At 44.2% G+C, this 27,015-nt stretch overlaps 3 protein-coding genes and 2 non-coding genes across 24 annotated transcripts in view; 2 read left to right on the forward strand and 3 right to left on the reverse strand.

Moving 5' to 3' along the window:
• Positions 1-1,356, reverse strand: part of PLCG1 (phospholipase C gamma 1) — a 35,119-nt gene extending 33,763 nt beyond the window's left edge. For 2 of the 4 annotated variants that reach the window (XM_086331806.1, XM_086331805.1), the window contains exons 1-2: positions 1,257-1,356; positions 720-823 (exon numbers count right to left, since the gene is read on the reverse strand). In XM_086331806.1, coding sequence (XP_086187932.1) covers positions 720-749 — 30 coding nt within the window. In that variant the 5' untranslated portion in view covers positions 750-823; positions 1,257-1,356. Of the gene's footprint in view, positions 1-26; positions 134-719; positions 824-1,256 lie in introns of those variants that run through there. The other 2 variants (XM_086331808.1, XM_086331807.1) reach the window with 1 other exon arrangement.
• On the forward strand, positions 115-26,503 carry LOC147360229 (uncharacterized). Of its 13 annotated transcripts, none has more exons than XR_015139033.1 (6): positions 115-311; positions 1,395-1,534; positions 3,963-4,057; positions 8,708-8,803; positions 23,482-23,694; positions 25,266-26,503. XR_015139033.1 is itself a non-coding variant. In XM_086331843.1 (4 exons), exons 1-4 carry the CDS (start codon positions 2,471-2,473, stop codon positions 23,550-23,552), a joined length of 315 nt encoding a protein of 104 aa, XP_086187969.1. In that variant the 5' UTR covers positions 2,332-2,470; the 3' UTR covers positions 23,553-25,982. The 13 variants fall into 13 exon arrangements, 1 of the variants encoding a protein (XP_086187969.1); XR_015139032.1 differs by lacking the exon at positions 25,266-26,503 and adding an exon at positions 22,496-22,562 and having other exon boundaries at positions 23,482-24,457; XR_015139031.1 differs by lacking the exon at positions 3,963-4,057.
• On the forward strand, positions 6,387-6,490 carry LOC147360230 (U6 spliceosomal RNA). Its single transcript, XR_015140100.1, has one exon. It is a non-coding gene; the product is annotated as a U6 spliceosomal RNA (small nuclear RNA).
• TOP1 (DNA topoisomerase I) overlaps positions 9,893-27,015 on the reverse strand; it is a 93,227-nt gene continuing 76,104 nt past the window's right edge. For 4 of the 5 annotated variants that reach the window (XM_086331839.1, XM_086331838.1, XM_086331840.1 and 1 more), the window contains 8 exons: positions 19,805-19,948; positions 18,562-18,747; positions 17,488-17,556; positions 16,861-16,975; positions 15,774-15,901; positions 12,531-12,625; positions 12,163-12,312; positions 9,893-11,173 (listed from right to left, as the gene is read on the reverse strand). In XM_086331839.1, the coding sequence (XP_086187965.1) occupies positions 11,071-11,173; positions 12,163-12,312; positions 12,531-12,625; positions 15,774-15,901; positions 16,861-16,975; positions 17,488-17,556; positions 18,562-18,747; positions 19,805-19,948 (990 nt within the window). In that variant the 3' untranslated portion in view covers positions 9,893-11,070. Of the gene's footprint in view, positions 11,174-12,162; positions 12,313-12,530; positions 12,626-15,773; positions 15,902-16,860; positions 16,976-17,487; positions 17,557-18,561; positions 18,748-19,804; positions 19,949-23,010; positions 23,138-27,015 lie in introns of all 5 variants that reach the window. The other variant, XR_015139024.1, reaches the window with a different exon arrangement.
• Positions 19,210-19,316, reverse strand: LOC147360232 (U6 spliceosomal RNA). Its single transcript, XR_015140096.1, has one exon. It is a non-coding gene; the product is annotated as a U6 spliceosomal RNA (small nuclear RNA).

Genomic DNA, 27,015 nt, shown 5'->3' on the forward strand with positions numbered 1-27,015 from the left:
CGAGGCCCACCGGCCAAACCCGGTACCTGGGAGGGCTGCCTGGCTGAGGGAACCAGGCCAAGCCGGGCCGCCTCTCACCGGCGGCGGCGGCGGCGGCGGCGGTGGAGGAGGCGAGTCCTCCGCGCGCCCTCTCCGGGGCGGGGCGGGGGCGGGAACACCCGGTGATTGGTCGGCAGGCTCTGACGGACAGCCTGCCTGTCCCGCCTCTCCCCCCTCCCTTCCCCGGGGCAGCCGGGGGCGGCCCCGCCGGCAGTGCCTTTGACCGTCGGACCCACTATCTTCCCGGCCCTGCGGCCGAAGTGGCCTCGCGGGTGCGTGTGTGTGTGTGGCGGGGGGCGGGGGGAGTCCCGTTATTCGGAGTAGCCCACAGGCCTGAGCATCCCCTGCGAGCCCACCAGTGGTCTTGGCCTGGCCATACCCTTCGAACCCCTACGCCTCAAGTCTCCACGCGAGGACGGGGGCTCAGGCCCTATGGCTCAGCACCATTCCTGCAGATGCTCTCCCGAGCTTTCGTTTTCCCTGGCTGACTCTATCCCTATTTTCCTCCTCGGTCTCTGGCCGCTGCCTTTCGACACCTCAGCAGCTTCTCTTCCTCCGGGGTGGGTCCTGGGTCAGTTCCCAAGGCGGCCTGACCCCTCTGTCGGCGTCACTGCCCCCCGCCCCCTGCCAAATTCAGGCACCCGAGCGCCGAAGCTGTATCCCCACTTGCATCCCGTTACCTGTTCCACGACCCGACGTAGCACAGACATCTCACATCCCTCCTCAAATTGCTTCTCCCGTGGTCTTCAGTTTCTCAGAACATGCCTCTGGTTAGTTGCTCGGGCTAAAACCGTTGGAGACAGCCTTGGTTCCTCTCTCTCCCTCAACCCCACAGCACTCCATCAAGTCCCATTCCCTGTGCCTTCCCATGTCTCTGTTCTGCCCACAACCTCAAGGCCCATCTTCTCTCTTCCAGACTGTTTACCCTCCTTGGTTTTGCCTGCATGTATTCCCTATGCTCTAGTTTGTTTGTATTTTTTAAATTTGGCTGTACCGGGTCCTAGTTGCAGCATTCAGAATCTTTTAGTTGGGGGTTGTGGGATCTAGTTCCCTGACCAGGGATCGAACCCAGGCCCCCTGTGTTGGGAGTGCAGTCTTAGCCATTGGACCACTAGGGAAGCCCCTATGCTCTGGTCTTCAAAATGAAATTAAATCCTGACTCCCTACCTCCAGGCTCAAATCATCCAGAACTTCCCATGGCACACAAAATCCCCTACCTGGCCCAGCAGGTCCGGCATGGTCTGACCCCTTTCTTTTCCCACTTCATCTCTCACCACCTCCCTTTCATTCCATTCTCCAGGCACAAGTTCTTTTGGTGGTTATTCGATTAATCTGTACTCTTTGTGTTGCTGCAGCCACTCCCTAGACGCACCCCGGGCAGTCTAATTGCCCCGTCACAGAACACCGCCCAAACTAAAGACACCTTCAGTCACAGTAGAGCCTGTCTGACGGATGTTGAGCCAGACAAAGCAGGACAGCGTACTGCATTGTAGAGGTAAGAGGCCCAGCAGGGCACCCAGCTGATGCTAGAGAAAGATCCAAGGACTTCCCTGGTTAAGTGACTTCAGTGGTTACGACACCATGCTTCCAATGCAGGAGGCACAGATTTGATCCCTGGTTCGGGGAACTAAGATCTCACATACCACGTGCTGTTGTTGTTTAATCACTTAAGTCGTATCCAATTCTTTGCGACCTCCAAAAAATGATAAAAAAATTAGGGAAAGATCCAGGCATCCAGGAATGTGTGAGTACGTATATAAGAGTATGTGCTCAGGCAGGCCACCCAGCTGGCTGATGACTAATGTCTGGGGACTGCCTTTGACTTGTCTTGCTGTAGTGGTAGCATGTGTATGTGTGTTGATCCCCTCAAGTGCAGCCCCCAAGGACCTGAGGATTGAGCCTGAGGTTGAGGCAGCTGTTTGTGCTTGGTTGGCTGTGGTCACCCAAGGGGAGGTGGCGTGGCTGAGATGGACTGCCACCTAGTGGCAGGCCTTTGAAATAAGAGGGAGGGAATGAAAGTTGACCCAATGCCCGGCCCAGCATTACAAGGGTTGCAACATGTGGTCACACCTGATCCTTATAGTTACTCTAATCAGCGATTATTGTTCCCAGTTTACTGATGAGAAACAGATTCAGAGAAGTTCTGCGGCTTGCCTTAAGGCCACATAATTAACCAGTGAGGATTTGAACCCCAATCTATCTGACCACGCATTTTCTTCCTCACAGGGGAGCCTCTAGCTTCAGTAGGTGCCGGTGGACAGTGGGCACATAGGCTAGCTGGCTACTCAGCAAGGGTGAGGGGAGGCCCTTGGCATGGCTGGCCCTGGGCACAGGAAGCATGAGTGCAGAGCTTGAGCGCTCATAGTGTGTGGCTTGGGCTTGCTGGGGCTTGCTGTGGTGCTTGTCCCTGTCTACAGCCTTGAGCTTCCCTATGCTCAGTGTTAGTGCCATGAGTTGGAAGAACAAGAGAAACTCAGCACTGGGCCCCAAGGAATTCACAGATTTAAGACAGGTAAGCACTCTGTTGTGTAGGGACAATTGTGATGGAGGAAAAAAACAGAGGGCTATGAGCTAACACATTAGGGAGACCTGCTTCAGATCTAGTAGACAAGGAAGACCTCTGTGGGACTCAGCAGAGGCTGGAAGGATGTGAGGAGATGGCTGGCTGTATTATTAGGGGTGGGTTGGAGGAAAGTCCTTTCTAAACAAGGTAACAGCATATACAAAGGCCCTGAGGCCAGAAAGAGCTTAGTTAAGTTTAGGAATGGAAAGAAGGCTAGAATTTACTAAGAGGGAGCACGGAGAGGGGAGGTGGAGTGGAGGGGTTGGTGAGGCCAGGAAGACAGGAGGGGGGCTAGCTGGGCCCCTCCCTGCTCATCGGACCTTATCCATTTTCCCAGGAGGCCTCCTAAGTGCTGTCGCCTTTACAGCTTGGTGGGCGGTGATGCTTTTTAGAAATCTCCATTTCTCCATTTTCTGAGAGCTTCCCGACATGTAGCCCGGGCTTCCTGGCTTCTGCTTTTGCCTCTGGGGCCGGGCCTCCAGGGGCTCCAGCAATCCCTGCCAACAGGAGCTCATGTTTTCAGCCTGCTGTCAGGCCCTCGATCAGGAAACAGGACCCCATTTCCTCCTGGGACTTCTGAGCCGGCATCCCAGGCCTCAGGTGCCTGCCTCCACCCAAGGAGACTCAGGAAAAGCAGGGCGAGCCGAGGGTGTGACCGGTATGGGCTTCCCCCAGCTCGGCATATATATATGGGGACGTGGGTGTTACTGGCAGTGCCTGCAGCTGCACTGGCTGGGAGGCGCAGCCCAGCACCCACACCAGGCACACGCCCATGACATCACCCAGGCTCGCCTCACTCAAGCCTATTTCTGTCAACACTCATGCTTCAGCATGCTCCGGCGACACCAGTACCTGTGCCTGAAGTTGTGGGGGGAGGTGGAGTCCCAGCCCAGCTGCCCCTCTGGCTCTGTGAGCCTGACCCCATGGGTGTTTACTTACCAAACACTTAGAGCATCACTTGACATAGTAAGCCCCATAGAACTGCTTTACCCCTGGTGACTCATTTACTTTTCATGACAGCCCTGAGATAAGTACTTTTTTTTTTTTTTGAACAACTTATTTATGGCCGGGCTGGGTCTTCACTGTTGCATGTGAACTTTCTCTCCTTACGGAGAGCAGAGGCTACTCTCTGGCTGCAGTGCACGGACTTCTCATCCTGCTGGCTTCTCTCGTTGTCCTGCACAGGGCTCTAGCACTTACACTCAGTAGGTGCAGCATACGGGCCTAGCTGCCCTGCAGCATGTGGAATCTTCCTGGACCAGGGACAGAACCCACGTTCCCTGCATTGGCAGGCGGGTTCTTAACCACTAGACCACCGGGGAAGTCTGAGTATAAGTACTCTATTATCCTCATTTTACAGAAGGAAAAACTGAGGCCCAGAGAGATTAAGCTAAGAGGCAGGAGAGATGGGATTTAGGCCCATCCAGAGTCCACATGACGTTGCCTTCCACCTAGGTATGAACATTTCACTATTTTCTTACCCTTTCCGTAATACCCTTACCTGATGTGTTTTCTATTTTTAGTTGTTTGGTTACATCTTGTTCCAGGTTGGGTTCTTTGGGAAGCCTCTGTGACAGAGGTTAGTGTGCAGGGTGGTTTTTCAGGACACGTCCTTGGGATCAGCACTGTGGAAGGGAGGGAAGGAAACGCGAGGGGGCACTGGGAGAAGTTGAGCTGTGATACAGGTCTGGTGGCAGCCTCAGCCTGCCCCCAGGGAGCTCTATTGCCGTCCCTCCACCAGCCACTGAACGTGGCCTGTCCTGGGCTGAGCGCGGCTTCAGATGTCTGCAACCACGGTGGTCTTAGGGGGCTGATGGTCTCCTAGCAACAAGCGCTCCCTCAAAGGGGAATCTGAGCGGCACATCCCTGTGTCTGCCACAGATGTCTTCTCATTCTTAAGTACTCCGAGCATTTCTTAAGAAATCAAAAATATGGTACCATAAAAATGGGATATGCTATTATCTGAAGGAGGAATGTAATTTGGTGAATATGGGTTAGCACGGCTGCGGTGATTGAAAATCAAATGTGATTGAAAATCAAATTGAGCTTCCTGGTATCCAAAGCAGAAACTTCGTATTCTGATAACTGATTCCTTGGGGGATAAAGATTTTCCTGGGGTTAAATGATAAGGGCAGTTTCTTAAGGGGACACTTACTTGATTGAAATAGTAGAGAATGTTCTCTGCAGATTAACAGCAAATCCCCACCCAGTTTTCATTCTCCCTGTAATGGCCTTGAGTGACTATAGAAGGTATGAAAATAAAGCGCAGCTTCTACCACAGTTGAAGATAGGCAAATTTATATACTTGCAGCATCTAATTTAATCCACGTATGAAACTTTATCCCTCTTCTTTAAACTTTTAACTTTCACTTAGTAGTATCTTATGTTAGGCGGCTGACCAGCCCTTCTTAGTCAGCCTGCACCTAGGCCTGCACCTGGTGCTTAGTGAGTACTCCCCTTGGTGCACCTTGAACTCCATCCCTCAACCTGTCATCTTGGCTGTTAAGCGTTGGTCCCCAGTATCCATCCATGGCTCCACCTTGGTCAGTGGGCCTCACACTTTTTAGATCTCATCCTCCTGCACACCCATGATATACTCTCAGAGCCTCGTGTTTTCTGTCACTCGAGGGGAAACCAGGCCAGGACTCTGTGCTCCCTGCAGACCCTGCTTCCCCTCTGCTGATGGCCCCTCTCTTGGGACCCAGATGTCGAGGCAGGAGAGCTGGACTCCAGAGACACTGTAATTGCCTCTCTGCAGGCAGAGAAGGGGGCCCTAGCTAGCCACTGTGGCCCTGGCCAGGTCGGACCTGCTATTTTTCCACCTTTTCTGTCCTTCTTCCAGCACACATTCCTACATCCCTGTAGCAGTGAGACAGCAGAAGGGATCAGACCAAGTTCCCGCTCCAGGAGAGCAGAGAGAAATGCCAACAGACGTTTGTCAGCAGAAGACATTTCAGTGTGATAAGGGCCCTTGGAGCACTAGGGAGGGACAGCTGACCTTATTAGACCTGCTGGTGGCTGTGGGCAGAGCCAAGTGAGAGGTATTCTGCTCCAGATACAAGACTGTCAATCACTTGTTTTCAAAATAAGGTCACCACACGTGTTTTGTGGCCATTTTTGCAACTATAGCAAAAAACTTAAAATTATCTGTTTATATATTGTTTTTAGCTGCACTGGTTCTTCTTTGCTGCATCAGGCTTTCTCTTGTTGCGGAGAGTGGGGGCTGCTCTTTGTTGTGGTATGTGGGCCTCTCATGACAGCATAAATAGTTTTAGGGATACATGATTCAGATGTCCACAGATAGCAGTTTATTTAGTTACATATTTCCCACATTTAAAGTCACACATTATTTAAAATGATATATTAATTTATGAGGATTTTTTTCCCACTCTGGTCTTTTCAATAATTATGTTCACACTTTTTTAGTTAATTACGGCTACACTGGGTCTTCATTTCTGCCTGTGGGCTTTCTCTACTTGGCGGTGAACAGGAGCTACACTCTAGTTGCGGTGCGAGAGCTTCTCATTGCGGCGGCTTCTCTTGTTGCGGAGCACAGATTCCAGGGCACGTGGGCTCAGTAGTTGTGGCCCACTGGATCACCAGGGAATTTGCCGTTACAAATCAGCTTTATTGAGGAATACCCTACAGAAAATGCACCCATTTTAAGTGTAAAGTTTGGAAAGCTTTGACAAATGTATAGCCACCTGTAACCCCACTCAGTTAAGACATAGGACGTTTCCATCACCCTAAACAGTGTTCTGGGTGCCCTTTAAGAGTCCGTCTCATGGTCAGCTCAGCAACACATACAGGAAAACTGGAGCAATACAAAGATTAGCATGGCCCCCGCACAAGGATGACATGCAAATTCATGAAGCGTTCCATATTAAAAAAAAAAAGTTGATCTCCCCTGCCCCCAGTGGGCAACCACAAAGTCTACTTTCTGTCACTACAGGTTAGTTTTACCTGGTCTAAAATTTCATGTAAGTAGAATCACAGAGTATGTACCCTTGGGTCTGTGTTCAGTATAATGTTTTTGAGATTCATCCCTGTTGCTGCAGAGGAAATACTTTTTGAATCAGTATGTGATGCTGTCAACTGGAAATTTTAACCTAAGCATAATTACTTTTCTGTATAACATTAAATAGCTTTCTTTTTATTTCTTCTGTAGATACATATCAATGATTGACATAATCCCCACTTAGACTGTATTGCTTTAAAAATATTACAGAAATTTTAAATATATATAGAGACAGGATAGCACGGTGAAATGTACTCATCAGCCAGTTTAATTAGGAACTCTTGGCCACTCTTGTTTCGTGTCAAACTTGACCCACTAACCCATTCCATATAATTTTGACACTAATCTTAGCTCTATAATGTTATCTGTAAATATTTCAGTGTTTTTCTAAAAGACTCTTTAAAAACATATATCAACACCGTATTGCTATTTAAAGTGATCTTGAAGAAACCTGTTCAAGTGCAGTGCTTCGGATTGTGAGAAATAATTGCCCAGTCTGTGGTAAATTTCTTTGCTTCCTTGTTTACTGATTTTGTCAGGGGACTACTTACAATCGTCCAAAACTAGTTTGACTGAGGTCATTTCAGGATAATGTGTTTTCTCCAAAAAGTGCTTTTTGGTTCAAAACAAGTTGAGAGAACAACCTATTATATGAGGGATTTTGTAAAGACTGAAATGTAAGTAAAACTCCTTTTCTCAGAAAGAAAAAATTTTTTTAAGTTTTCTATGGAGGAAATACTGTATTTGATGTATGTGGTATTTAGAAGGTGATATCAGAATTGGTGATTTACCAGATATGAGAAAGGTGTGAAGGATGATGACTGCCCTCAGTTCCAGTTGGGAGACAGAGTGGATGGTGGTGCCTTTCCCTGAGATGCTAAACCAAGCCCAGTGGGCTGGTGGTGGTAGGTTCCGAACATGGTTTTAGAGGCCGTGGACATCCCCGCCAAGGTGTGGCAGTGTGTGTCTGGATCTCAGGAGAGGGTCTAGGCTGGAGGTAGAGATGTGGGGCTCGTCACGTTCAAGCGTGAATGAAATCAGCTGGGCTGAGAAGAGAACCGCAGCAGCTAAGGACCTGATAAAGGAGGTAACAGAAGCCACAGCCTGAGACGGAGGGATAAAATCAGGAGAGGGTGGCACCATGGAAACCAGAGGAGTGCTTTAAGGGAATGATCCTGTTTATGTGAGATGTCCAGGAAAAGACAGACCTATATAGAGAGGGTAGATTCGTGGAGGCTGGAGGTAGGAATGGGGATTAACTGTCCCTGGCATGAGGGATCTTACGGAGGGGACGAAGTTCTAAAACTGACGTACGCTGATGGCTGTACCACTCAGTAGTTACTAGAAGTCACCGTACATTGGAAATGGGTGGGTTTTATGACATGTGAAGTATCACTAGCGATTTTTGAAAAGTGTCTGGTGCCACAACGAGTTTGAGATGCAGGAGCAGCAGAGCCTGGTTAGTGGTTTGGTCGCTCATTCCTGGGTGACTGGTCAGAGTTGAAGAGGGTACTGGAAGCAAGATAGGGCAGAAGCTAGTTGCAGTTGGTGGGGGAGTGACCGGGTGGTAGAGGTGACTCATTCCAGGTGCTTGTTTGTGAAAGAGAGAGAGGGAGGGGGTGGTGGCTGAAAAGGGCTGGGAGTTGTGGTTTCTTTCTTTATTAAAAAAAAAAAAAAAAAAACGTGGCAGAGGCCCGAGGTAGACTTGACAGGGAGAACAGACAGGACCTGCTGACAGGATATGGGGGGTGGCGGTGAGGGAGGAAGGGGCCAAGCCAGCACTAGCTTTCTGGCTGGGGTGGCACATGGAAGCGGTCTCCCTCTGCCCACAGCTGGACCCCAGCATCACGGAAGGGCCAGACAGGAGAGGGTGGGGCAGACCCTACGCTCCGACCTAAGGGCTGGAAGTGGGAGGAGGGAACCTGCCTGCCAGATGACTAGGCAGCAGGGCGTGGTCCTCCTGACATCATGCTCAAGCATCCTTTGAGGCCCTGCATACATACCTGGCCCTCACCTCTGTCTGGCCTCTTCCTTTGTCGCAGTGGTCGTCAGGTCAGCTTCTCCCATTCTCTGGCTTGCTTTCCCAGGCCTGCTGCAACCACCCAGGATGTCCTACAGCCGTTCTTGACCAGCATCTAGTTGCTCTGCACCTGCCCTCAGAAGAATGGTCTTTGCCAGGAAAGGTAGGCACAGGTTTCTGCTCACCAGTAACATGTGCCTGCAGGGCCTCCTGTCCTGTTTCCAGTGGTGACCCAAGGTTGTCCCCTGGTTGTGACAGGTCCTGCTCAAGTGCATTGATAGGGCTCGTGGACAAGCCTCTCTATTGCTATTCCTTATGTTCCATGGTATAGCTTCCCCAGAACTAATGAACTCAAAATACTTGGCTTTGGTCTCTTGCTCCAAGGCAATAGTGGCTCCGTACCTTCCTTTATTCCCTGGGGTGAATGCTGCCTCCCTCACTGGCTGATGAAATAAAGGCTGCCAAGGACCCTTCAGGATTCTCTGCAGTTGGCCCATCCCCAGCCCAGAAGTTCAGAGACCATCAGGGAGATGGCTGTCCTCCCAGAATACACCCCTAGCTGGCAGGCTAGAGGACTTAAGGCTAGCTAAATGACCGGGTCTGACCACTCTGGCCTTCCTGCCGCCTGCTCCTTTTGACCAGGAGACTTAATCTTTCAACTTCATCGCAGACTTAGCTGTAACCTAGGATGAAAGGAGGAACAACTTTTGTAGGGATCCTGACTGACTCGGGTACTAGAGCACCGAGAAGTGGTTCCAGACCACTCCCTCTCTATCAGCAGGATCTCTTGTCTGTCTGGAGAGAGCTTCTGGGATTCAGTGTTTTAACTGGCTTAGGACTTAATTCCCGCCATCCTGACGGTAACTTAGCCACATAAGTAGGCCCAAAGAAGCTCCCTACTGTTTCTCACCAGCACACACAGAAGTGTTCTAAAATCTGCTTCCCGAATACACTTGTTCCACTTTGCTCAATAAACCTACCCTAGGCTCCAAATATAGTCCTTGCACCGCACCTGTTCTAGTTTTTCTGTACCCGCCCTCACTTCCTGGGCCTGCCTTCTTCTAAGGATGTGGACTTTGGCTCCCTCCCCTTCAGCCCACACCCACGGTGGCAAGACAGATGCAGCCCCAGCTCCTGGGGAGGGAGGCACCCTTGCAGCCGGGAGCAGGCAGACCACATCTCACACCAAGGCCCAGCCCTGGAGCCCTACTCTGGCCCGGGGCCCTGGGCTAACACAGAGGCAGACACCAAGTTTCCGTTAAGTTGTAGGAATTTATTTTAAATAACCTACAGTTGATTAAAAGGGAATTCATGATAAAAATAGAAGATACTTGAGGAAAGATGTGGGAAATGGACTCTGCACACACGCTAAACTAACAATGCCTCTAAAACTAATGATTATAGCAAAAAATGTCTTCACATTAAAATTCTGCTTTTTATGTGTTTTTTTTCCATTTTTTACACAATTACAAAAGAAAAAATAAAAGCCCTAAAATCTTGATTATTTTTCCTTTTTTTTTTTTTTTGACCAAATACTCATTTTCCTCTAAATTTTTTACCTGTGGAACTTTTATACAATAAAATCTTTCAAGTGAAAGACTGGGGTTTTAAATGAAAAAGATGGGTATCTGAAAGGGCATAGAGAATGCTCAGAACAAAGAATGATGGGAAAATGGTTTCAGTCACTGATTATTTATTATCCTTAGACTCGCTCACCCCTCATCCCTCCCCAGCCCCAATCTACACGATCTTTAAGATCAAGAAAAAGGTTTAAATATTTTAAAATAATTAAAAAGAAATAAAAATTCACATTTAAAAAGGAACACTCAAGTCAGGAAATATTTTCCCATCATGCTTTTCTGTGAACAGGTGTCTGAACCAAAACACTGCCGATGTCACGACTGCTTCAAGTTTAATGAAAATTGATTCCCATGACAATAGATAGTGACAACTCTAACAGGTGCGTTGGGTTTTTGTTCTACTTAATTTTAAATTCCTGAAATGGGGGGAGGGGAGTTTAGGAATTCATTTCTATTAAAATATAGAAGTTATTGCAAAACCCTAACTGTAAAAACGCACCAATATAATCGGACTTCGTATACAGTAGCTAAGAGAATCCAAATGTTTCAGTGAAACAGTGAATTTGCCTGGCAGAACTCTGACAAATTCCCATCCACTTGACCCCTTGAAAATAAAAACAAAATTCAAAACAAATCATACAGCTAGAATTTTGATATCTGAAATATTTTTAAATAAGTTGTCCATAGGACAACTGGCTCAGCTCTCCCTTATAATATCTTTTCTCAAAGATGTTAGTTAAGACTTGCTGCCTCTTTCCCTCGGGTGTGAGGGCAAGTGAGGCTCACAGTTTATCCATCTTTCCCAAACCACACTGTTCCTTTTCACAGAACTCTTGCCCCTCAAGACTGGCTAGAACTCGTAGTCCTCGTCAGCCATGTCAATGGCCCAGGCAAACTTCTCCCGCTGGGTTTTGTTGTAAATTTTCTCAATGGGGACCCCCCACTTCTTGCACCTGCAAATAAGGGAGAGAGAAGGGGGGTTAGTGTGTCTCAGGAGACGTGGGCCAGACCCGGGTTGGGGCCTGGATGTGCTGCCTTCTTCTGTTCCATCTGGTGAGGAGGAGAATTAATAAGGTACACATCTGGTCAAGCTTCATGTGCTTGACTCACTGAATCCTGACATTCTAAAGTAGGTACGATTGCAGGTGTACAAATGAAAAAGGTACAGAAGAAAAACTGAGAAGTTAGGTGATTTGGTTTCATTCTCATGTAGCTAGTGAGCATGGAGCTGAAAAGTGAATCCAAGCACGCTGGCTCCAGAATCCACGCTCTTAACCATTATACTCTATTGCCTCTCAAAGCCAACCAAACCTCCAGCACCAGACAGGACATAAAGGGGATAAGAGCTGGCTGGAACTCCTGGCCCACAGGGGATGGCTGCTCCTCTTAAGCCCAGAAACTAATAATTCAAGTTAACTAATAAGCATCTTCCAAAAAAGTCATTTATTTTGGATATTATTTTATTGGGGAGGGTAGTTTACAGGGAAACAAGCAAACAATGATGCAAACTCTTTGCACAGGTTGCTCAGATCTGTATTCTTTTTTTTTTTTTATTTTCTCCTTATTTGTACCTTCTTTCCTTCACTTAAAAAAAAAAAAAAAAACTTTTTTTTTAAATTGAGAAGTTAAAAGTTTAGGTAGATGGGCTCATTTTATTTTTCCTTCAATAAGGACTAAGAGTCTCCATTTTTGTCCTAAAGTTCCACTAGGGGTGGGGACCATACCTGCCTTAGCAGACATAATACTCCCAAGTGGTGTAACAGTATTGACCATTTCAGACCACCCAGGATGTCCCAATGCATTTGCAGTGCGCACAGCAGAAGACAGAGGACACTCTTAAGTGTGCAATGTAGGAACTGCATGTGAGAGCTGACAATGCTCTTGGAGCCCCATCACCCTTCCCAAGCCAGCAGGTAGCCTTCAAGAAGGGCGTGGTGCTTACCAAGCCACGGTGATCCTTGGGTCCAAATAATTGAGTTTAGAGGTTCCCAAAGCAATCTGTTTATTCTCCTCTCGGTCTGTGGCCTGAACTTCGAGCTTCATCAGCTGTTCCTCCAGCCTCTGGACAGCCTTCTTCTTTGACTCTACAACCCTGGAAGAAAGGAAGTCATCAGGAACTGGGCCTGGCCTCTGGACAGGAGCACCATATCCCCACACTGCCACCCAGGGGCAGTAAAAACAGAAAAGCCACAGGCCCAGACATTTCTAGAATGTTACTCAGAAACCCTAGGAAAGCTAGGACCTCTGGTTGATGCTGTGACACTTTTCCTCTCATCCAACTCCCAGCTTTGCATCACACCAGGCACGTACTTCTTGGTCTTTGCATCCTTCAGGACTTTAGCATCAGCCTTAGCACTTTTCAGGTCTCTCCGGGCATCTGCTAGCTGTTCCTTCTTCGCATCAATCTGGGTAGGGAAGAACAACAGTAAATTCAGGAATAAAATAAATCCAAAGAGAAAACAGGATTCCTTAAGAGAAGATGTCTTCACCAAGTAGGCTGTTCTTGTTAAAACGCCCAGGGGTGGCTTCATGACGGCACAGAGTGGATATGCAGCGGGTGTTGAATTCCAGTGCTACTTGACCGTTTATATTCTTCAGTCACCCTTGAAGAAATGAAGGTTTTATGGCAATGACTCTGGGACCCATTAATCCAGAAACTCAGGGAAAGAACCCACTGGGACTGGGAGTGTGGGTGCTAATCTTTCAATCAGGAAACACTTTGGTTTTAGATACTGCGAAGAGGATGACAGGTGAAAGCTGTTTATCAAATGGATCCTGTGCCAGGTTGTCACCTCCATCCCAAGAATCCTGCAGGAGATACTGTTTATGAAGCTGAGACAAGAGTCCCTACATCTACTGAGCTCAGCTCATTCCTCAGATTCTACCAGCACTCTGAGAAGAGCTGCTAATTCCTCCAGAAAAAAAAAAAAAAAAAAAAAAATGCACTGAAGAGAATACCCAAGGGACTAGAAAATGGCAATTAAAAGGTACCCAGGAAGCCAAACCACTTAGCCTCATCTGTTCCAAGCCAATACGTGGCATGGCCTGGCTCTGGCATTCCATTTTTTAAAAGGCGAGAAAGCTGAGACAGAAAGGAAATTCAAATAGTTATCATTCAAAGCAGATTTGAAAACTTTTTAGCTATGGAGCTCTTTCTCCAAATGAAATCTCCTGGGGCCCCAATCTTTAGAGGAAGGGAAAATGACAGTCGCAGCCTCTCTTGCTTGAGAGCGCCAGTTCTGCGTTCTCAGTTCCCACTTGAGGACAGCAGCAGGCAACACCGTGGGGCTGGGGCCCTAGAGTGGTGAGCTCACAGCTGGGGCAGGCAAACCCTGACCTGCTATCACCGTGCTAACCCTAAGATCAGGGGAACCTCTGCAGAATAAATGCACGCCCGACTCATATACACTGGGCTGTTGCTCTCAGCCTGGCATTGTCTGTTAGATTTATACACACAGCCCAAGACTGGAAACAGAGGCCATCATTGTGAGAGAATCATTAAATGCATTTTACTATGAATGGCTTACTTCCAACATCTATGTTGTCCAAAGTCAAACTGAAGGAACTGACTCTACACAAAAGCGTCACAGACACCACTAGCCAGATTCTTCTTAGGCTAGAAATGCAACAAACCACAATCTTTTAACCATTTCTGTGAATACTAAATTGGCAGGCTATGTTGAATTCTCTCAAAGCATTAAAGACCCCATTGATTCACTTGGCAAACAGCGGTGTGTGTTTGTGTTTGCTTTGTGGGCGCACAGGAGAGGGTTCCTGGGCTTAGAGGGCTCGTCTGGCAGGCAGCCTGGACTGCCCAAACAGTGGTTCCAGAGTGAGACCAACAAAAGGTCTCCTCATGCTCCAGGGATGGGTCTCCTGAATTAGGTAAACACCACCTGAATATTCATGCTTTTATTTCTGGCTTGAAATGATAGCCTGAGGAGAGTAAATGGTACCACATGACCACTGTTAACAGAGGTGCAAGGATGGACAGCCTGGACGGGCTCTCTGCCTGCCAGTCACAGTCCAAGGATCTGAGACGTCTGTGGACACATTCTTATGTACTGTGGATGTGTGCACTCCTTCAGCAAAGCCAGGTGGCATGTGAAGCATGAACTGCAGGTTGTATGTGTCTTTTGACCCATAAGTACTACACCTGGGTACGTATCTGGAAGAAATTTCAAGAGAAGGAAAACACTCTGGGCCTGGAAACATGTATGCAGCCTCACTCTACAGCATAGTTTTTGAACTCCAGCTGTCCAGATATAGTATTTTGTGAATACAGATGAAAAAGCAGCAATCTGTAGTTTAATTAAGCCCTAGCTGAAACTCGGAGAAGGCAATGGCACCCCACTCCAGTACTCTTGCCTGGAAAATCCCATGGATGGAGGAGCCTGGTGGGCTGCAGTTCATGGGGTCGCTAAGAGTCGAACACGACTGAGCAACTTCACTTTCATGCACTGGAGAAGGAAATGGCAACCCACTCCAGTGTTCTTGCCTGGAGAATCTCAGGGATGGGGGAGCCTGGTGGGCTGCCGCCTATGGGGTTGCACAGAGTCGGACATGACTGAAGCGATTTAGCAGCAGCAGCAGCTGAAACTCATCATTTCTTCTTCAGTTATGGATGTGGGCAACTAAACATAGTATTATCAGTAATACTTATGACTTCATCACCAAGAGACAGTATGTATATTTTCATATTGTAATTGTTGCAGAAATCAAAGTATCATTTATATCCATTACTACCTTGACATTTATAATTATTAGACACACCTATTAGTAAAACCATGTCTATTACTATATCAGACTTTTGGGTAAATATATTTTAAGATGATTGGTTTACTTTGTAACCCATGTATCTACTTTGTAGTGAAATAGCTACAAATTCTCATGGTGGGTTAATATATTAGAATGGATTAGTTATGTAGGTAACATAGAAATGATCATCATCAAATGCTGAGTGCCTTGCAGCCTAAAAGCTCAGTACCAGGCAGAGTTGGAGGAAGGAGAGAGGAACAGCATCTCGTTGTTTGCATGTCCCTCTAGGGCAGCAGCTCTGGCACACAGCCAGTATTCAACAGATGTTTGACGATGAGCTATATAAAAATATGATTCATGTGGAATGTGTAAAAATAAAAATAGTTGTGCTAGGATTAGGGGAAATTAAATATCATTGTTTCATCATCCTTTCAATTTAAAACAATCTAATTTGGAAACAGTTGTATTTCTGGGCTGTGGAAAGGAATTGTGAAGACTATCTTTGTATCCATTATCCTCATGTAGAAGGACAATAATTAGCAGTATTTCAAACAGGCTACATTAAATTTAGCTTTTAAGTCAGAATACTCACTGGACAATGAATACCCAATATTGAGTGTCTCGATCAGGAGTAATTACAATCATATTTCCATATATCTTTAGTATGAACCTTTCTTCCAGAACAGACCCAAGACTGGCCACCTGCCAGCCCAGCCCAGAAAGTGGAGTGTAAATCACCACAGCAGACATGGTTCTTTTGATTTTGCTACCCCCCACCATCCAGATCCAAAATACCTTAGACTGCAAGTTCATCATGGACTTCTCAAAGGTTTTTGGTGGAGCCCTCTGATGGTTACAAAGAATTGCAACAGCTCGGTTGGCACGGTTATAAGACAGTATCTTTGCTGGGATGTTCTCGTCAGCTGGAAAGAAAAATGGTGATGAAGAGTCAGTTTGTGTAACAAGAGAGAACACACAACGCGCCTTCCCCAGCGCTCCATCCTCAGGGTTTACTGGGCCTCATCTCATTCAGATGATCAATTCAGGTTCCCCCAAGGCACAAGGTCAAAATCTGAAAGTCAACAGCATCACCTGCTTTCCCCAGTGCTCACCTCCCCCATCTAACCACCCAAAACAGCTTGGAACTGGGACAAATAGCCTAGAGAGGAGGGTAAAATGAAGGGTCCGTAAGTTTTACACTTTAAAACCACAAGGTACTGCATCTTCCAGAAAGGAAAATATAAAGTGTCACCTGAGAAATGTTTTCACTTGTGTCATGTAGCATTCTTTACCACACCCTAAAATACTGACCCTCAACACACCCACATTTGACTTTTGAACACCATTTTCTAATACCATTTGACATATTTCTAGAGGACAATGCAAATTCATTAGAATTAGACTCCAGAGGAAAAAAGTTTGTGGATCTTGGTGATACTTTCAGCAGCCAGTTTTTAGGAGATTATTATCTACTCTCAAAGGGTGACAAAAAGAAACCTCAGGGAAAAGATCTGCTCCTATGCTGTTTTAGTAACCATGACAACCTTACTCTCTCCAATTTAATAGAACATCATAATACTTCATTCGGTGAGCTCTTAAATAACATAGATACAATACACAAAATACAGGCACTTTCAGAGCAGATAGAAAGCCTCTGTCAGCATTCCTTAAAGCTTACCTAGAAGAACAGGAATGGGGGAGACAGAACTGATCTGTTTAGCCATCTAAATAAGCCTTAGCCCTCTATTTGAGGTGTGGAGGGGAAAAGTCTCCAGTCACAATGTTAAGAAGGAAAAGTGGAACAGATCTAGGACTCAGCCGACTAAGGATAGTGGACATCAGCAGTAAGGCTGTGGTCTCTGTCTGGCCAGGCAGTACTTACGAGCTGTGAGTTCCTTTAGCTGCTGCTGTAGCGTGATGGAGGCGTTGTATGTACGGAACACCTTGGCTGTCAAGCCCTCCATGAGATCCTGAAGATGTTTATTTAGAATACCAGTCTGGAGGAGACAAAGCAACAAAAAGGATGGGATTTAGGTAAAAGCCATACCATCTAGGCTCTCCTGGCAAGCTCTAGGACATTATGCAATTACAAGTTAATTGTCCTGCCAGTGGGATAGGAAAAGGGAGAAGAATTCCAGAATACAGAGATGCATGTACCTCCCTAAGAAGCACTTTGATCTTAAGCAGACCAGTAAAGCATATGTATCCTTCCCTATTAAGATCTTCCCCAGTAAGATTTCAGGGACAGGTGTTGGGTCTCTAGCAGTGGTGACTGAGCTTCCAGCCAAGGCTATGCAGAAGCCAGACGAGGACAGAAGGCAGGGTTCATCCACCCCATCTCAGGGCTTTGGCCATGGATCTGTGTGTGCCTGAGGAAGGGAGGGCATGCAGGGTGCCCCGGGATAGGCTAAGGGCAAAGCCCCAGCCACTCCCAGGCAACCCTCTCCTTCAGGGGCTTGAGAGCCTCTGGCTGGGCCCCTCTTCAACCCAGTGGGCTTTGTCCACTCACATTGAGTCTATCAAAAAGATCATCCTCAGGCTGTTTGTTTTCCATAAATAGTTGTAAGTTCTTAAAAACCTAAAAGAAATAAGCAGAGCCTAATTATTATCTTTGCTTTGAAAATAATTACAACATAAAGCTTGCAAAAAAAGAAAAACCCCACAAAGCAAAAAACAACAACAAAACCAAATCCATATCCTTTACCGAAATCCACCTACCATTAGTATTTTACCTCATTTCCTATTTGTGCAGTGTACATGTACACTCATTTCGTTTCTACATCTATATGTGTATATGCACAATTATTTGTTCAGAGCCATTTCTGGGTACTTACACAATTATGCCCTTTACCCTTGAGTATTTCAGTGTACTTCCTAAGAACAGAGATATTTTCTTATATACACACAGAACTCCTCAGCTTTGTCAACTAGACAGACACATTTTTATCTAATCTTGTTCATATTCCTATTTTGCCAGTTGACCCACTGATGTTCCTCACCTCCCCAGGGTGGAATCCAACCTAAACTCAGGTATTACATTAATTGTCAGATCTCTTTAGCTTCATTTAATCTGGAACATTTCTGCAGCCAGCAAAACCCAGTTACTGATGAAATATCAGACTGCTGAAGGGCTGGACTGCCAGGGTACTGCACTCTGTAGGGTTAAGCACAGTCCTTCTGGGGGCCATGGCACTGCAGCACCCGATTCAGCTCTGGGCTGAGAGATCCAGAGACTCAAGGGCTACCTTTTTGCTGAATCAGGAGCTGGGGGAAAGTTGAGCAAAGCTACAAGTGACAAATTTGCAACACAACCAAGGGATACTAAAGAGTGCTTATATCATTAAAACAACACAATGGGATAATGTGCAAGTTGAGGTGAGGACCAACTCTTTACAGCATGCTCAGTAGCACAGGTGAGGGGTAAAGGGCAGGGGCTAAAAGGAGGCATACAGGACACCAAAGAGTACCTCTTCACTCTTTCAAGCCATTTTTCCTAGTGTTCAGCAGAACACAGAGCACAGGAAAAGCACTAAACAAGTAATAAGCAGAAGCAGGCCAGGGAGCTCAGGCCACATTAACTTACTCGTTTCTCAACGGGGACTTTGTTATAGTATCTGATTGAGTCCTTTCCCAGGAAGTCAAACTCCACCACATATTCCTGACCATCCAACTCTGGGTGCAGATTGATGTGCTCCACACGAAGCGAGCAGCAACCTACAGTGTCCGCTGTTTCTCCTTCCTCCTTCTCATTGCCTGCTCGCAGAGCAAGCTGTCCAGGGAGGAGATTGCGGGAGGGTCGGGGTGCGGGGAGAAGATAAGCACAAATGAAGAACTTCAATATCATACACTGTCTAGGAAACCCAAATCAGAAGCATCCCAAGTCTCTATGGGGCCAGGGCATTAGTCTGCAAGGTTCAGGAATTCTGGATCTGCACTGTTGCTTCTTCCCTTATCAAATACAGTGTGGAGAGCAAATCAAGGGCTATTAACCTTCCCCCAAAAACATCTCTCTACTCTGTCCTCTCAAATGGGGATGGAGGAAAGAAGATATTTAAAACTGTGGGCAATCAGACTCAAAAAGCTAGTCTCTGAATTTTTCTTAATTTTTAATTCAGAACTTGTGTTAAACCATGCTAAAACCAAGGGAAAACACGAAACCTTTTTTTTCCTGAAAGAGTGTGAGAAACTGATCTCGAAAGCACTGTCTTCCAAACTGTAACTGTGATACATTGGCGATCATTTAATTTTCATAAATTTGTGTGTCATCCTTACATAGGGGCCACGCTAATCTTCTCTGTGTCATTCCAATTTTACTCTGTGTGCTCCCGAAGCAAGCACTATTTAACCAGTTTTAAGGATTATAACCATCCTTTTTAAAAATAAGACACTGAGGAAAACCTATCAGAATTTGCTGCTTACACAGAAAGACTGAGCATTGTTTTGTGTGACATTTGTTTCACTTATACACAAACACAAATATACTTTATATGTTGGGTTGTGATATAAAATATTTTGGAGGGTGGCACATGGTCAACGAATTTGAAAATGTCAGTCTTTCTGGCACATTCAGACTCATGAATGTCCTTCTATTAGACAGACTAGAGACAGCAGCAGACCGACAGCAGCAGTCGGTCTGACACTGAACACCTGTCTCTCCACGTCTACCTTCCTTACTAGGCTAGAGACTGGGTGAGCAGGACGACAGATCACTGGCCTGTCACTGCCTCACCAGCAGTACTTAAAACACAGGGCCTGGAGGAATACTTGCTTCCTCCATCTTCATCAAGATGAACATGGTAGGCAGTGTGACAGGAAGATGCCCTCACCTTATCGATGAAGTACAGGGCTACAGCTCTCTGCCGGACTTTCATCTCTTTGGACTTCCAGTCTTCCCGATACTGGTTCCGGATCTTATCCACACACTTCTTCAGCCTCCGAGCAGTCTCATATTTCTGCCAGTCTTTCTCACCCTGCAAAGACACAGACCCAAGGGGGGATTGCTTAAGGATAGTGGAATTAAGACAGACACTGAACATCCAACTTCAGAGCTCTGAACCAAAGAGAAGGAACTTGAGCTTCAGTGAAGCAATGCATTTACCCAGTGACAAAGTACGCTGTCCCATTCCCTGACAGGCACAACTGGTTCCTGTCTGATTGCTAAAAAAGCCTCTTTCATTTTGTGAAATGTTTTATGTTCTTAAGAAGGCCCACATGATATGTCCCCCAAATTAACTTCTGTCAATACAAAGGGTATATATAAACATCCCTAACCCCACATCAGCATCACAGTCTTGCTGCTGAATCTGTGACCCAAGAGCAGTTTTCTGCTAGGACTGAACTTCATTAAATTCAAGACAATCCTTCACAGTTTGATGGAACTGTCAAGGAAGCAGAACCAAAGATTACAGCTTATAATTACTAAGGAACACAATGACTTCCAGGAACAGCTACAATTATTCACCATTTTCTAACTTCTGCATTTAAAAGTATTCTTGATGAGACTGAGGGAAACTGTTATTGTGAAGACGGTTTTTTTAACATTAGAGCTTTTGGTGGCAGGTTTGAAAATTGATTCTAAAGCCAATGTAAGGTTTTTAAAAGCGTGTGAAAAGACAATCTAATCAACAGCGAGGGAAGATTTCTGTGACCTCGTTAAATGGAAAAAGTCACAAGCAAGGACTGATGATAATAGCAAGTGAGAAAGGAAAGGGGAAAAAAAAAAGAAAATTGGAGAAATCCAAAACGGCCAGGGATTATTACAAGGCCAGAAAAAGACTGTATGACATGGACACAGGGATAGAATTTAAGAACTCAAGAATCTCTGCTCTTAATTCCCCCAGCCCACAACCGAGGAGAGCTACAGTGATTTCTACCTATGACACAGACATGTGGTCTCTGAGGCCTAAGAACTGTGGTCAAGGCATCTGGCCGCCTGAGCATGCAGAAATGTGGGACACATGAAGCAAGAAATGTCTGCTACTTCTAGTTCCAAACATTCACAAATGAAAGCTAACCCAGCTACACTAATGAGTCATCAGCACTCTCCCCCAACTGTGTGTGGTATAGTGCTGTGTGCTTGTTTGGCTACAAAACAAGCGATTCCTTAACTACCTGTTGATGTGGGTGGGTGATTGAATGATTGAGTGATACAGGAGAAATTTGGAGAAGGCAATGGCAACCCACTCCAGTACTCTTGCCTGGAGAATCCCATGGATGGAGGAGCATGGTAGGCTGCAGTCCATGGGGTCGCTAAGAGTCGGACACGACTGAGCGACTTCACTTTCATTTTTCACTTTCATGCATTGGAGAAGGAAATGGCAACCCACTCTAGTATTCTTGCCTGGAGAATCCCAGGGACAGAGGAGCCTGTTGGGTACCATCTATGGGGTCACGGAGTCGGACACGACTGACGTGATTTAGCAGCAGCAGCAGCATCCAAGTTCTATATGCTAACAATGGGAAGCTGAAAATTTCTCTCTGGTTCTTCTAAGTGTATTTTGACTGAAGAGGGCAACTAAGAAAAAGGTGTGACAGAAGCTTTCCTCTTGTAAGTAATAAATCTCAAGACAGTAATGAATCTCCCTCACAACCCTTCTTACACACACGAAAGGCTCATCTGCAACAGCACAGTCTCCAGTTGAGAAGCAGGCTCCTTCCCATCATCCTGATGCACACAGGCCTACCAAAACCTGAGTCTGTGTCTTCATTTGCCCATTCCTTAATCACACCACTGAAGCAAAGTTTACAAACCTAACAAGTCAGTCATTCACAGGCCATAACCACCAGACCAACTTTTCTTCACAGGTTGGCTAGGCTCCTAGGACAGGGATCCAGGATTCTCTCAAATAAGGACACAGAGATGGGAATGACGGGAGAAGCCACCCGACTGAGCTGAACTGAACTGAACTAAGTCTAACAGGACAGGGCTGGCTTCTAGGAAGTATGCTTATCCCCGCAGTGTTCAGCTTCCCTGAATAGAATTCAGAGAGTGAATGGCAATCTGAACCCCAAACACACGTAATTTAAACAAAAGACAATAAACTGGCCCTAGGTATTTATACCATGTTTAAAAATAAAATCTAACCAGCTTTCCGTACAATGTCCATTCTTAAATATGTTGGTCTTATTGATTTACAGAGTTCTTTATAGATTCACATCCTTTTGAGATATAGGTAGTATTTTTTCTTGTAATACTTCCTTTCAATCTTTCACTCTAAATCTTCTAAAAAGAGTTTATGTTACACACTTTTAAGTATACAGTTAGATCAGTTTTGACAATCCATAATACATGTAACCCACACCCTATCAAGTTAAGAGAATATTTCTGTCAATCCAGAAAAGTTCCCTCATACGTATATATATGGTATATTCTATGATGACCCCTAATGTGTCTGACTACACTGTACTGTTATTCTGATGGACTCCTGGGATGTTTCCAGTTTTAGACTCACATAAATACAGCATTATGAACACTGCTGTGCAGTCTTTGTGGACATATGTTTTCATTTTATTTGCAGCAGAAATACCTAGAACTAGAAATAGCAGCTTATTGCGGCTTTACTTTGCATTCCACTTATAGTGATGGTGAGTACTGCTTTCATGTGCTTTTATATTGGCCGTTCCTCTGTCTTCTAAAGCATCCCATTTTTGCTCTTTTATTATGAAGATGTTTATCTTTTTTATTATTGAGTGATATGAATTCTCTGTATATACGGGATACAAGCCTTTGTCAACTATACATGTTGCAAATGTTTTCTCCCTGTTACCTGTATATTTCTTAGTAGTGTCCTTTGTTGAACAAAAGTTTTTAAATGAAGTTCACTGTTTCAACTGTTTATTGTTTATTCTGTGTCCAAGAAATCTACTCCAAGGTCATGAAGATGTTCTACCATGACATCATTTAGAAGCTTTAATGGTCTAGCTTCTAGCTTTTTTACGCTTTAAAATTTAGAACTGTATACTAAAAAGTCAGGTCCAGAATGTAATTTTTTAAAATAAGCATGTCTTATTTTCTCCTTCTAATACAACTCACCAAAATCAGAGCTTCCCAAGACTAGTTTTATAAAGGCATTTTTCTTCAATCCAGCCTGTAATCCCCAGATGGTTACATTTAAAAGGTTGTAGACACATACATCTTTGAAACCCCAGAATTATAGGTTCTAAAGAGAAAAAGCAGAGATGTATATTTGGCACTGAGAATATTTTAGTATGACTGAATGCAATGTGATAGCAACAGTGATCCTGAAGGTTGCTATACTTCATTTACAAGGAAAATTATGAATTTTATTTGTAAAGTTAAAACTGGTTTGAGGAGCCTTAATTTTACTAAGCCTGAACCTCAGGTTATAAGACCAGATAATGCTTGGCAGAGGTTGGACTTAGTGGTTGAATACCTACTATAAGCAATCCTTTTGTAGCCTCTATATCCATGGTTTATCTGGGATCAGAGAGTTTTGTTGAAAACACAGGTTCCAGAGAGCTATCATTTCCCCTGCCATTTCAGATTCTATGGGTACCAAGTACAGAGTGGAAGAAGAAAGGAATGGAAACACTTCCAAGAAGATGCCTGTTTAATGGAAATCCTGGGAGAAAAGGCAGAACAAACCAAGATGAGCACACACAGATGTGAATGAGCTCAGGACAATCTTATCAGTAGCTGGACCATGTGTTACTGTGACTCTCAAAAGTCTTGATCCTTTCAATGACCTGTGAGACTGTAAGTACTGTAACCCTGGTTATGACCACAAGTAGACCAATCCAAGTTTCCAGAAAGCGGCAAAGACAGGATACATCAGAAGGACACATTTCAGCTGTGCTTTTTACCCTTCACAAACCAAAAGTTTTCAATTATCAAAAATCCATAAGTCTCATCATACTTGAGTTAAATTCCTTGATGGAGCAGAGATGAAGTAGAAAGGTCTAGCAATATTACATGGGAGAAATTAATGAACAAAATATAGATACAAAAACAAGCAAACAATCTTAGGAGAAATCTCAGGAGGCTGAGCAGAAAGGTGTGCCCCATGATGGTAGCCTCCTATAAACTGGACCCAAAGTCTTCCATGAAGTAAAACCACCAATTACCACCCTTCACCCTCTTTGACAAAAATGTACTCTTTATAGACCTCTGGGTCAGAGCAGGTCAATGAATTCATGCTTTAATCATCACTTTCCTCCAAACACACAGCAATGGAAGTGCTTCATGCAAAAAGGGGCCTTATCATTTTTTACGCAACCTGAAGCCAGGGGCTGTGTCAACTTGGGCTGAGCTGCGCTAGACTCCCTCTAAGACAGGAGGAGTGAGCAGAAAAGTGCAGAGCAAAGAGAAAGAAAAGGGAATGATACAGAAACAAAAACTACTTCCCAGTCAAAAGGGCCTACAAACTAATTCCAAAATATATGAGGAAATGGGTTAGAAGAACTGTCAACAAAAATAATTAGTACATGATTCACTTCAGGTAACATTTTTAAAGAACAAAGATTTTCAGGAGAGAAAAAAAAAAAATCTACTAAAAAGGACACCAAAAGTGATAAAATAAGCACATGCCTTAAATGAAATGAAATCAAGTAAATTTGAAATAAAAATAATTAGAAATCCTGAAAAAATATAATGAAGCAAATTACAGGAGGGGTAAAATTTAGATTAAATATAATCAAATAGAGAATTAGCAGAAGTAAGTCCTTGGGAACTCTCCCCAAATGAAGATCAGACCTAAACAGACAAAGAAATAAAATGCAAAGGAATGGTCTAGAAACTGAGGAAGAAATGATAGTTGAGAGTTTTCTAAAATAAATAAAGCCCTAGGATTGACAGTCTAGACTGAGTATCTTTAAAAAAATATCTGTACTTAAAAAAAAAAAAAAAATATATATATATATATATACACATATAGGAAATGAAGAGTAAAAATTTCTGTCTCTATTTATAGGTCACTTAACTGTCTATATAGAAACTCCAAAAGACATAGACACTTTTAGAATAAGAGTTCAGCAAAGTTGCTAGATAGAAGATTGATATTAAAAAATCAACAGCATTACTACTCCAGTAATAACAAACAAAAATGTAGTACAACAACAAATACTTGAAATTCAATAGCACAAGAAACTATAAGGCCTCTTAGAAAAGATTTTAAACATATGTAAAACCTCTATGGAAAAAATTAAGACACAATATTAAAGGATATATTTGAAGACATGAATTAATAGAGAGGCATGTAACAGGTTCATGGATGGGAAGATTCAATAAAATAATCTCAATATTTACCCCCTGTTAATCTATAATTTCAGGACTTCCCTGGTGGTCCACTGGCGAAGACTGTGCTCAGAAAGCAGGGGGTCCTGGATTCGATCCTTGGTGAGGGAACAAGATCCCGCATGTTGCACCTAAGAGTTCACATGCCTCAACAAAAGACTCAGCATGCTGCAACTAAGACCCGGTGCAGCCAAATAAACAAAGTACATATTTTTTAAAAATCTATAATTTCAATGCAATCCTATAAAAAAATCTCAATAGCCTTCATTAGAACTTGACAAATTTATCTCAAAATTAATGTGAAAAAGCTGAAAGCCAAGACAATTTTGAAGAGTGAGACAAAGAAAACTTGTCCTACTCAATAGTAAGACTTCATAAAGCTACAGGAGGTCAGACAGTGTGCTACTGATGAAAAAACAGGCAGACAGGACAGGGAGCCCAGAAACAATATGACATCCATGTAGAAACGTGATGTACAAGAGAGGGGTGAACACAACTCACTTGTTCTGGGACAACTGTTATGCATTTGGAGAAAATATATTGTATCTCAACCTCAAACCATCTACAAAAATACATTCTAATGGATCATAGATCCAAACATGTTTTAAAGAGCAAAATTTTAGAAACGATGGCAGAGATATGGAAAAAACAGAAACTTGAGCACAATGTTGGGAGGATGGTGGTGAGGTAAACTGGTTCCAGTACTTCAGAGAACAATTTGGAAATATCTAATAAAGAATCTTTAAAGAAAATTTTCATCTATATACACAAGGAAAATGTGTTTATTCCAGCACTATTTATATTAGGAAATGACTGTAAACTCTAATTAAATGTTTGTTGACAAGAGAACAGATGACTTTTTATATAACAGAATACTATGTAGCAAATAAAAATGGGTAAATTATAAATATGTATCAAGATAATAAACTCTCAAAACCAAAGGGTGGTGAAATAAGTTGCAAAATGATCTCAATAAATATCCAACTTTAAATCAAACCTTGTAAAACAATACTACTTGGTATTCATGGACACATAAGGTACTAAAAATACACACAAGAATGAAAACATTAAATTCATTTTAGTATTTTCCAGGGAAAGAGATAAATGTTACCTAGTGAGCTTCAGCTATGTTTATCACAATACTTTTTATGAAATGAAGCAGTTGAAAAAATACGACATGATGTTAAGGTTTGACACGGGCAGATGGAGGGCACTATATGAATGATTGTTATATCTATTTTTGTATATTGGAAATAAATCATTGAAAATAAAATCCTTACTGCTTGTATCTTTCCACTTTTATCTAAAAAGAGACACTTATCTCCTGCTGGCAATGCACTTAAAAAAAAACTATTTAACACACTGTCAAAACCTCAACCTCTGAAGATCTATTCTGAGTTGGAGATAACTGAGGACAGGCAGAAAGCTTAAGAAATCACATTTATTTCCCCCTCAACAGTACCTCTCTCCAAGCCTTTAACAATTTTTCATGACTCAGGATCACAACCCAGCTGCTGGAGCGAGCCACTCTGCACTGGATATAAGGTACCAGGCAGGGCCTACATCTATGTGACTTTCTAGGTTTACTACCGTAACAATTACTCAAAAACCTGCTTAAAGTCCTTACAATGCATAGGAGGTGTCTGGATACTGTCTGAATGAATTGGCTGGCTCTCCTCAGATATGCAGATGATACCACCCTTATGGCAGAAAGTGAAGAGGAACTAAAGAGCCTCTTGATGAAAGTGAAAGAGGAGAGTGAAAAAGCTAGCTTAAAGCTCAACA

Source organism: Bos grunniens, chromosome 13 (assembly GCF_055505025.1).
Source record: "Bos grunniens cultivar Pamir isolate PY7600 chromosome 13, Bosgru_T2T1.0, whole genome shotgun sequence".
Taxonomy (NCBI): domain Eukaryota; kingdom Metazoa; phylum Chordata; class Mammalia; order Artiodactyla; family Bovidae; genus Bos; species Bos grunniens.

Excerpts from the sequence above, each read along its gene's own strand:
- LOC147360229 (XM_086331843.1), top strand. The coding sequence starts at position 2,471 with ATGCTCAGTGTTAGTGCCATGAGTTGGAAGAACAAGAGAAACTCAGCA. Across the intron at positions 2,552-8,707 it reads AATTCACAGATTTAAGACAG|GCCTGCTGCAACCACCCAGG; the intron begins GTAAGCACTCTG and ends TTGCTTTCCCAG. Across the intron at positions 22,563-23,481 it reads GCATTCCACTTATAGTGATG|ATTCTATGGGTACCAAGTAC; the intron begins GTGAGTACTGCT and ends CTGCCATTTCAG.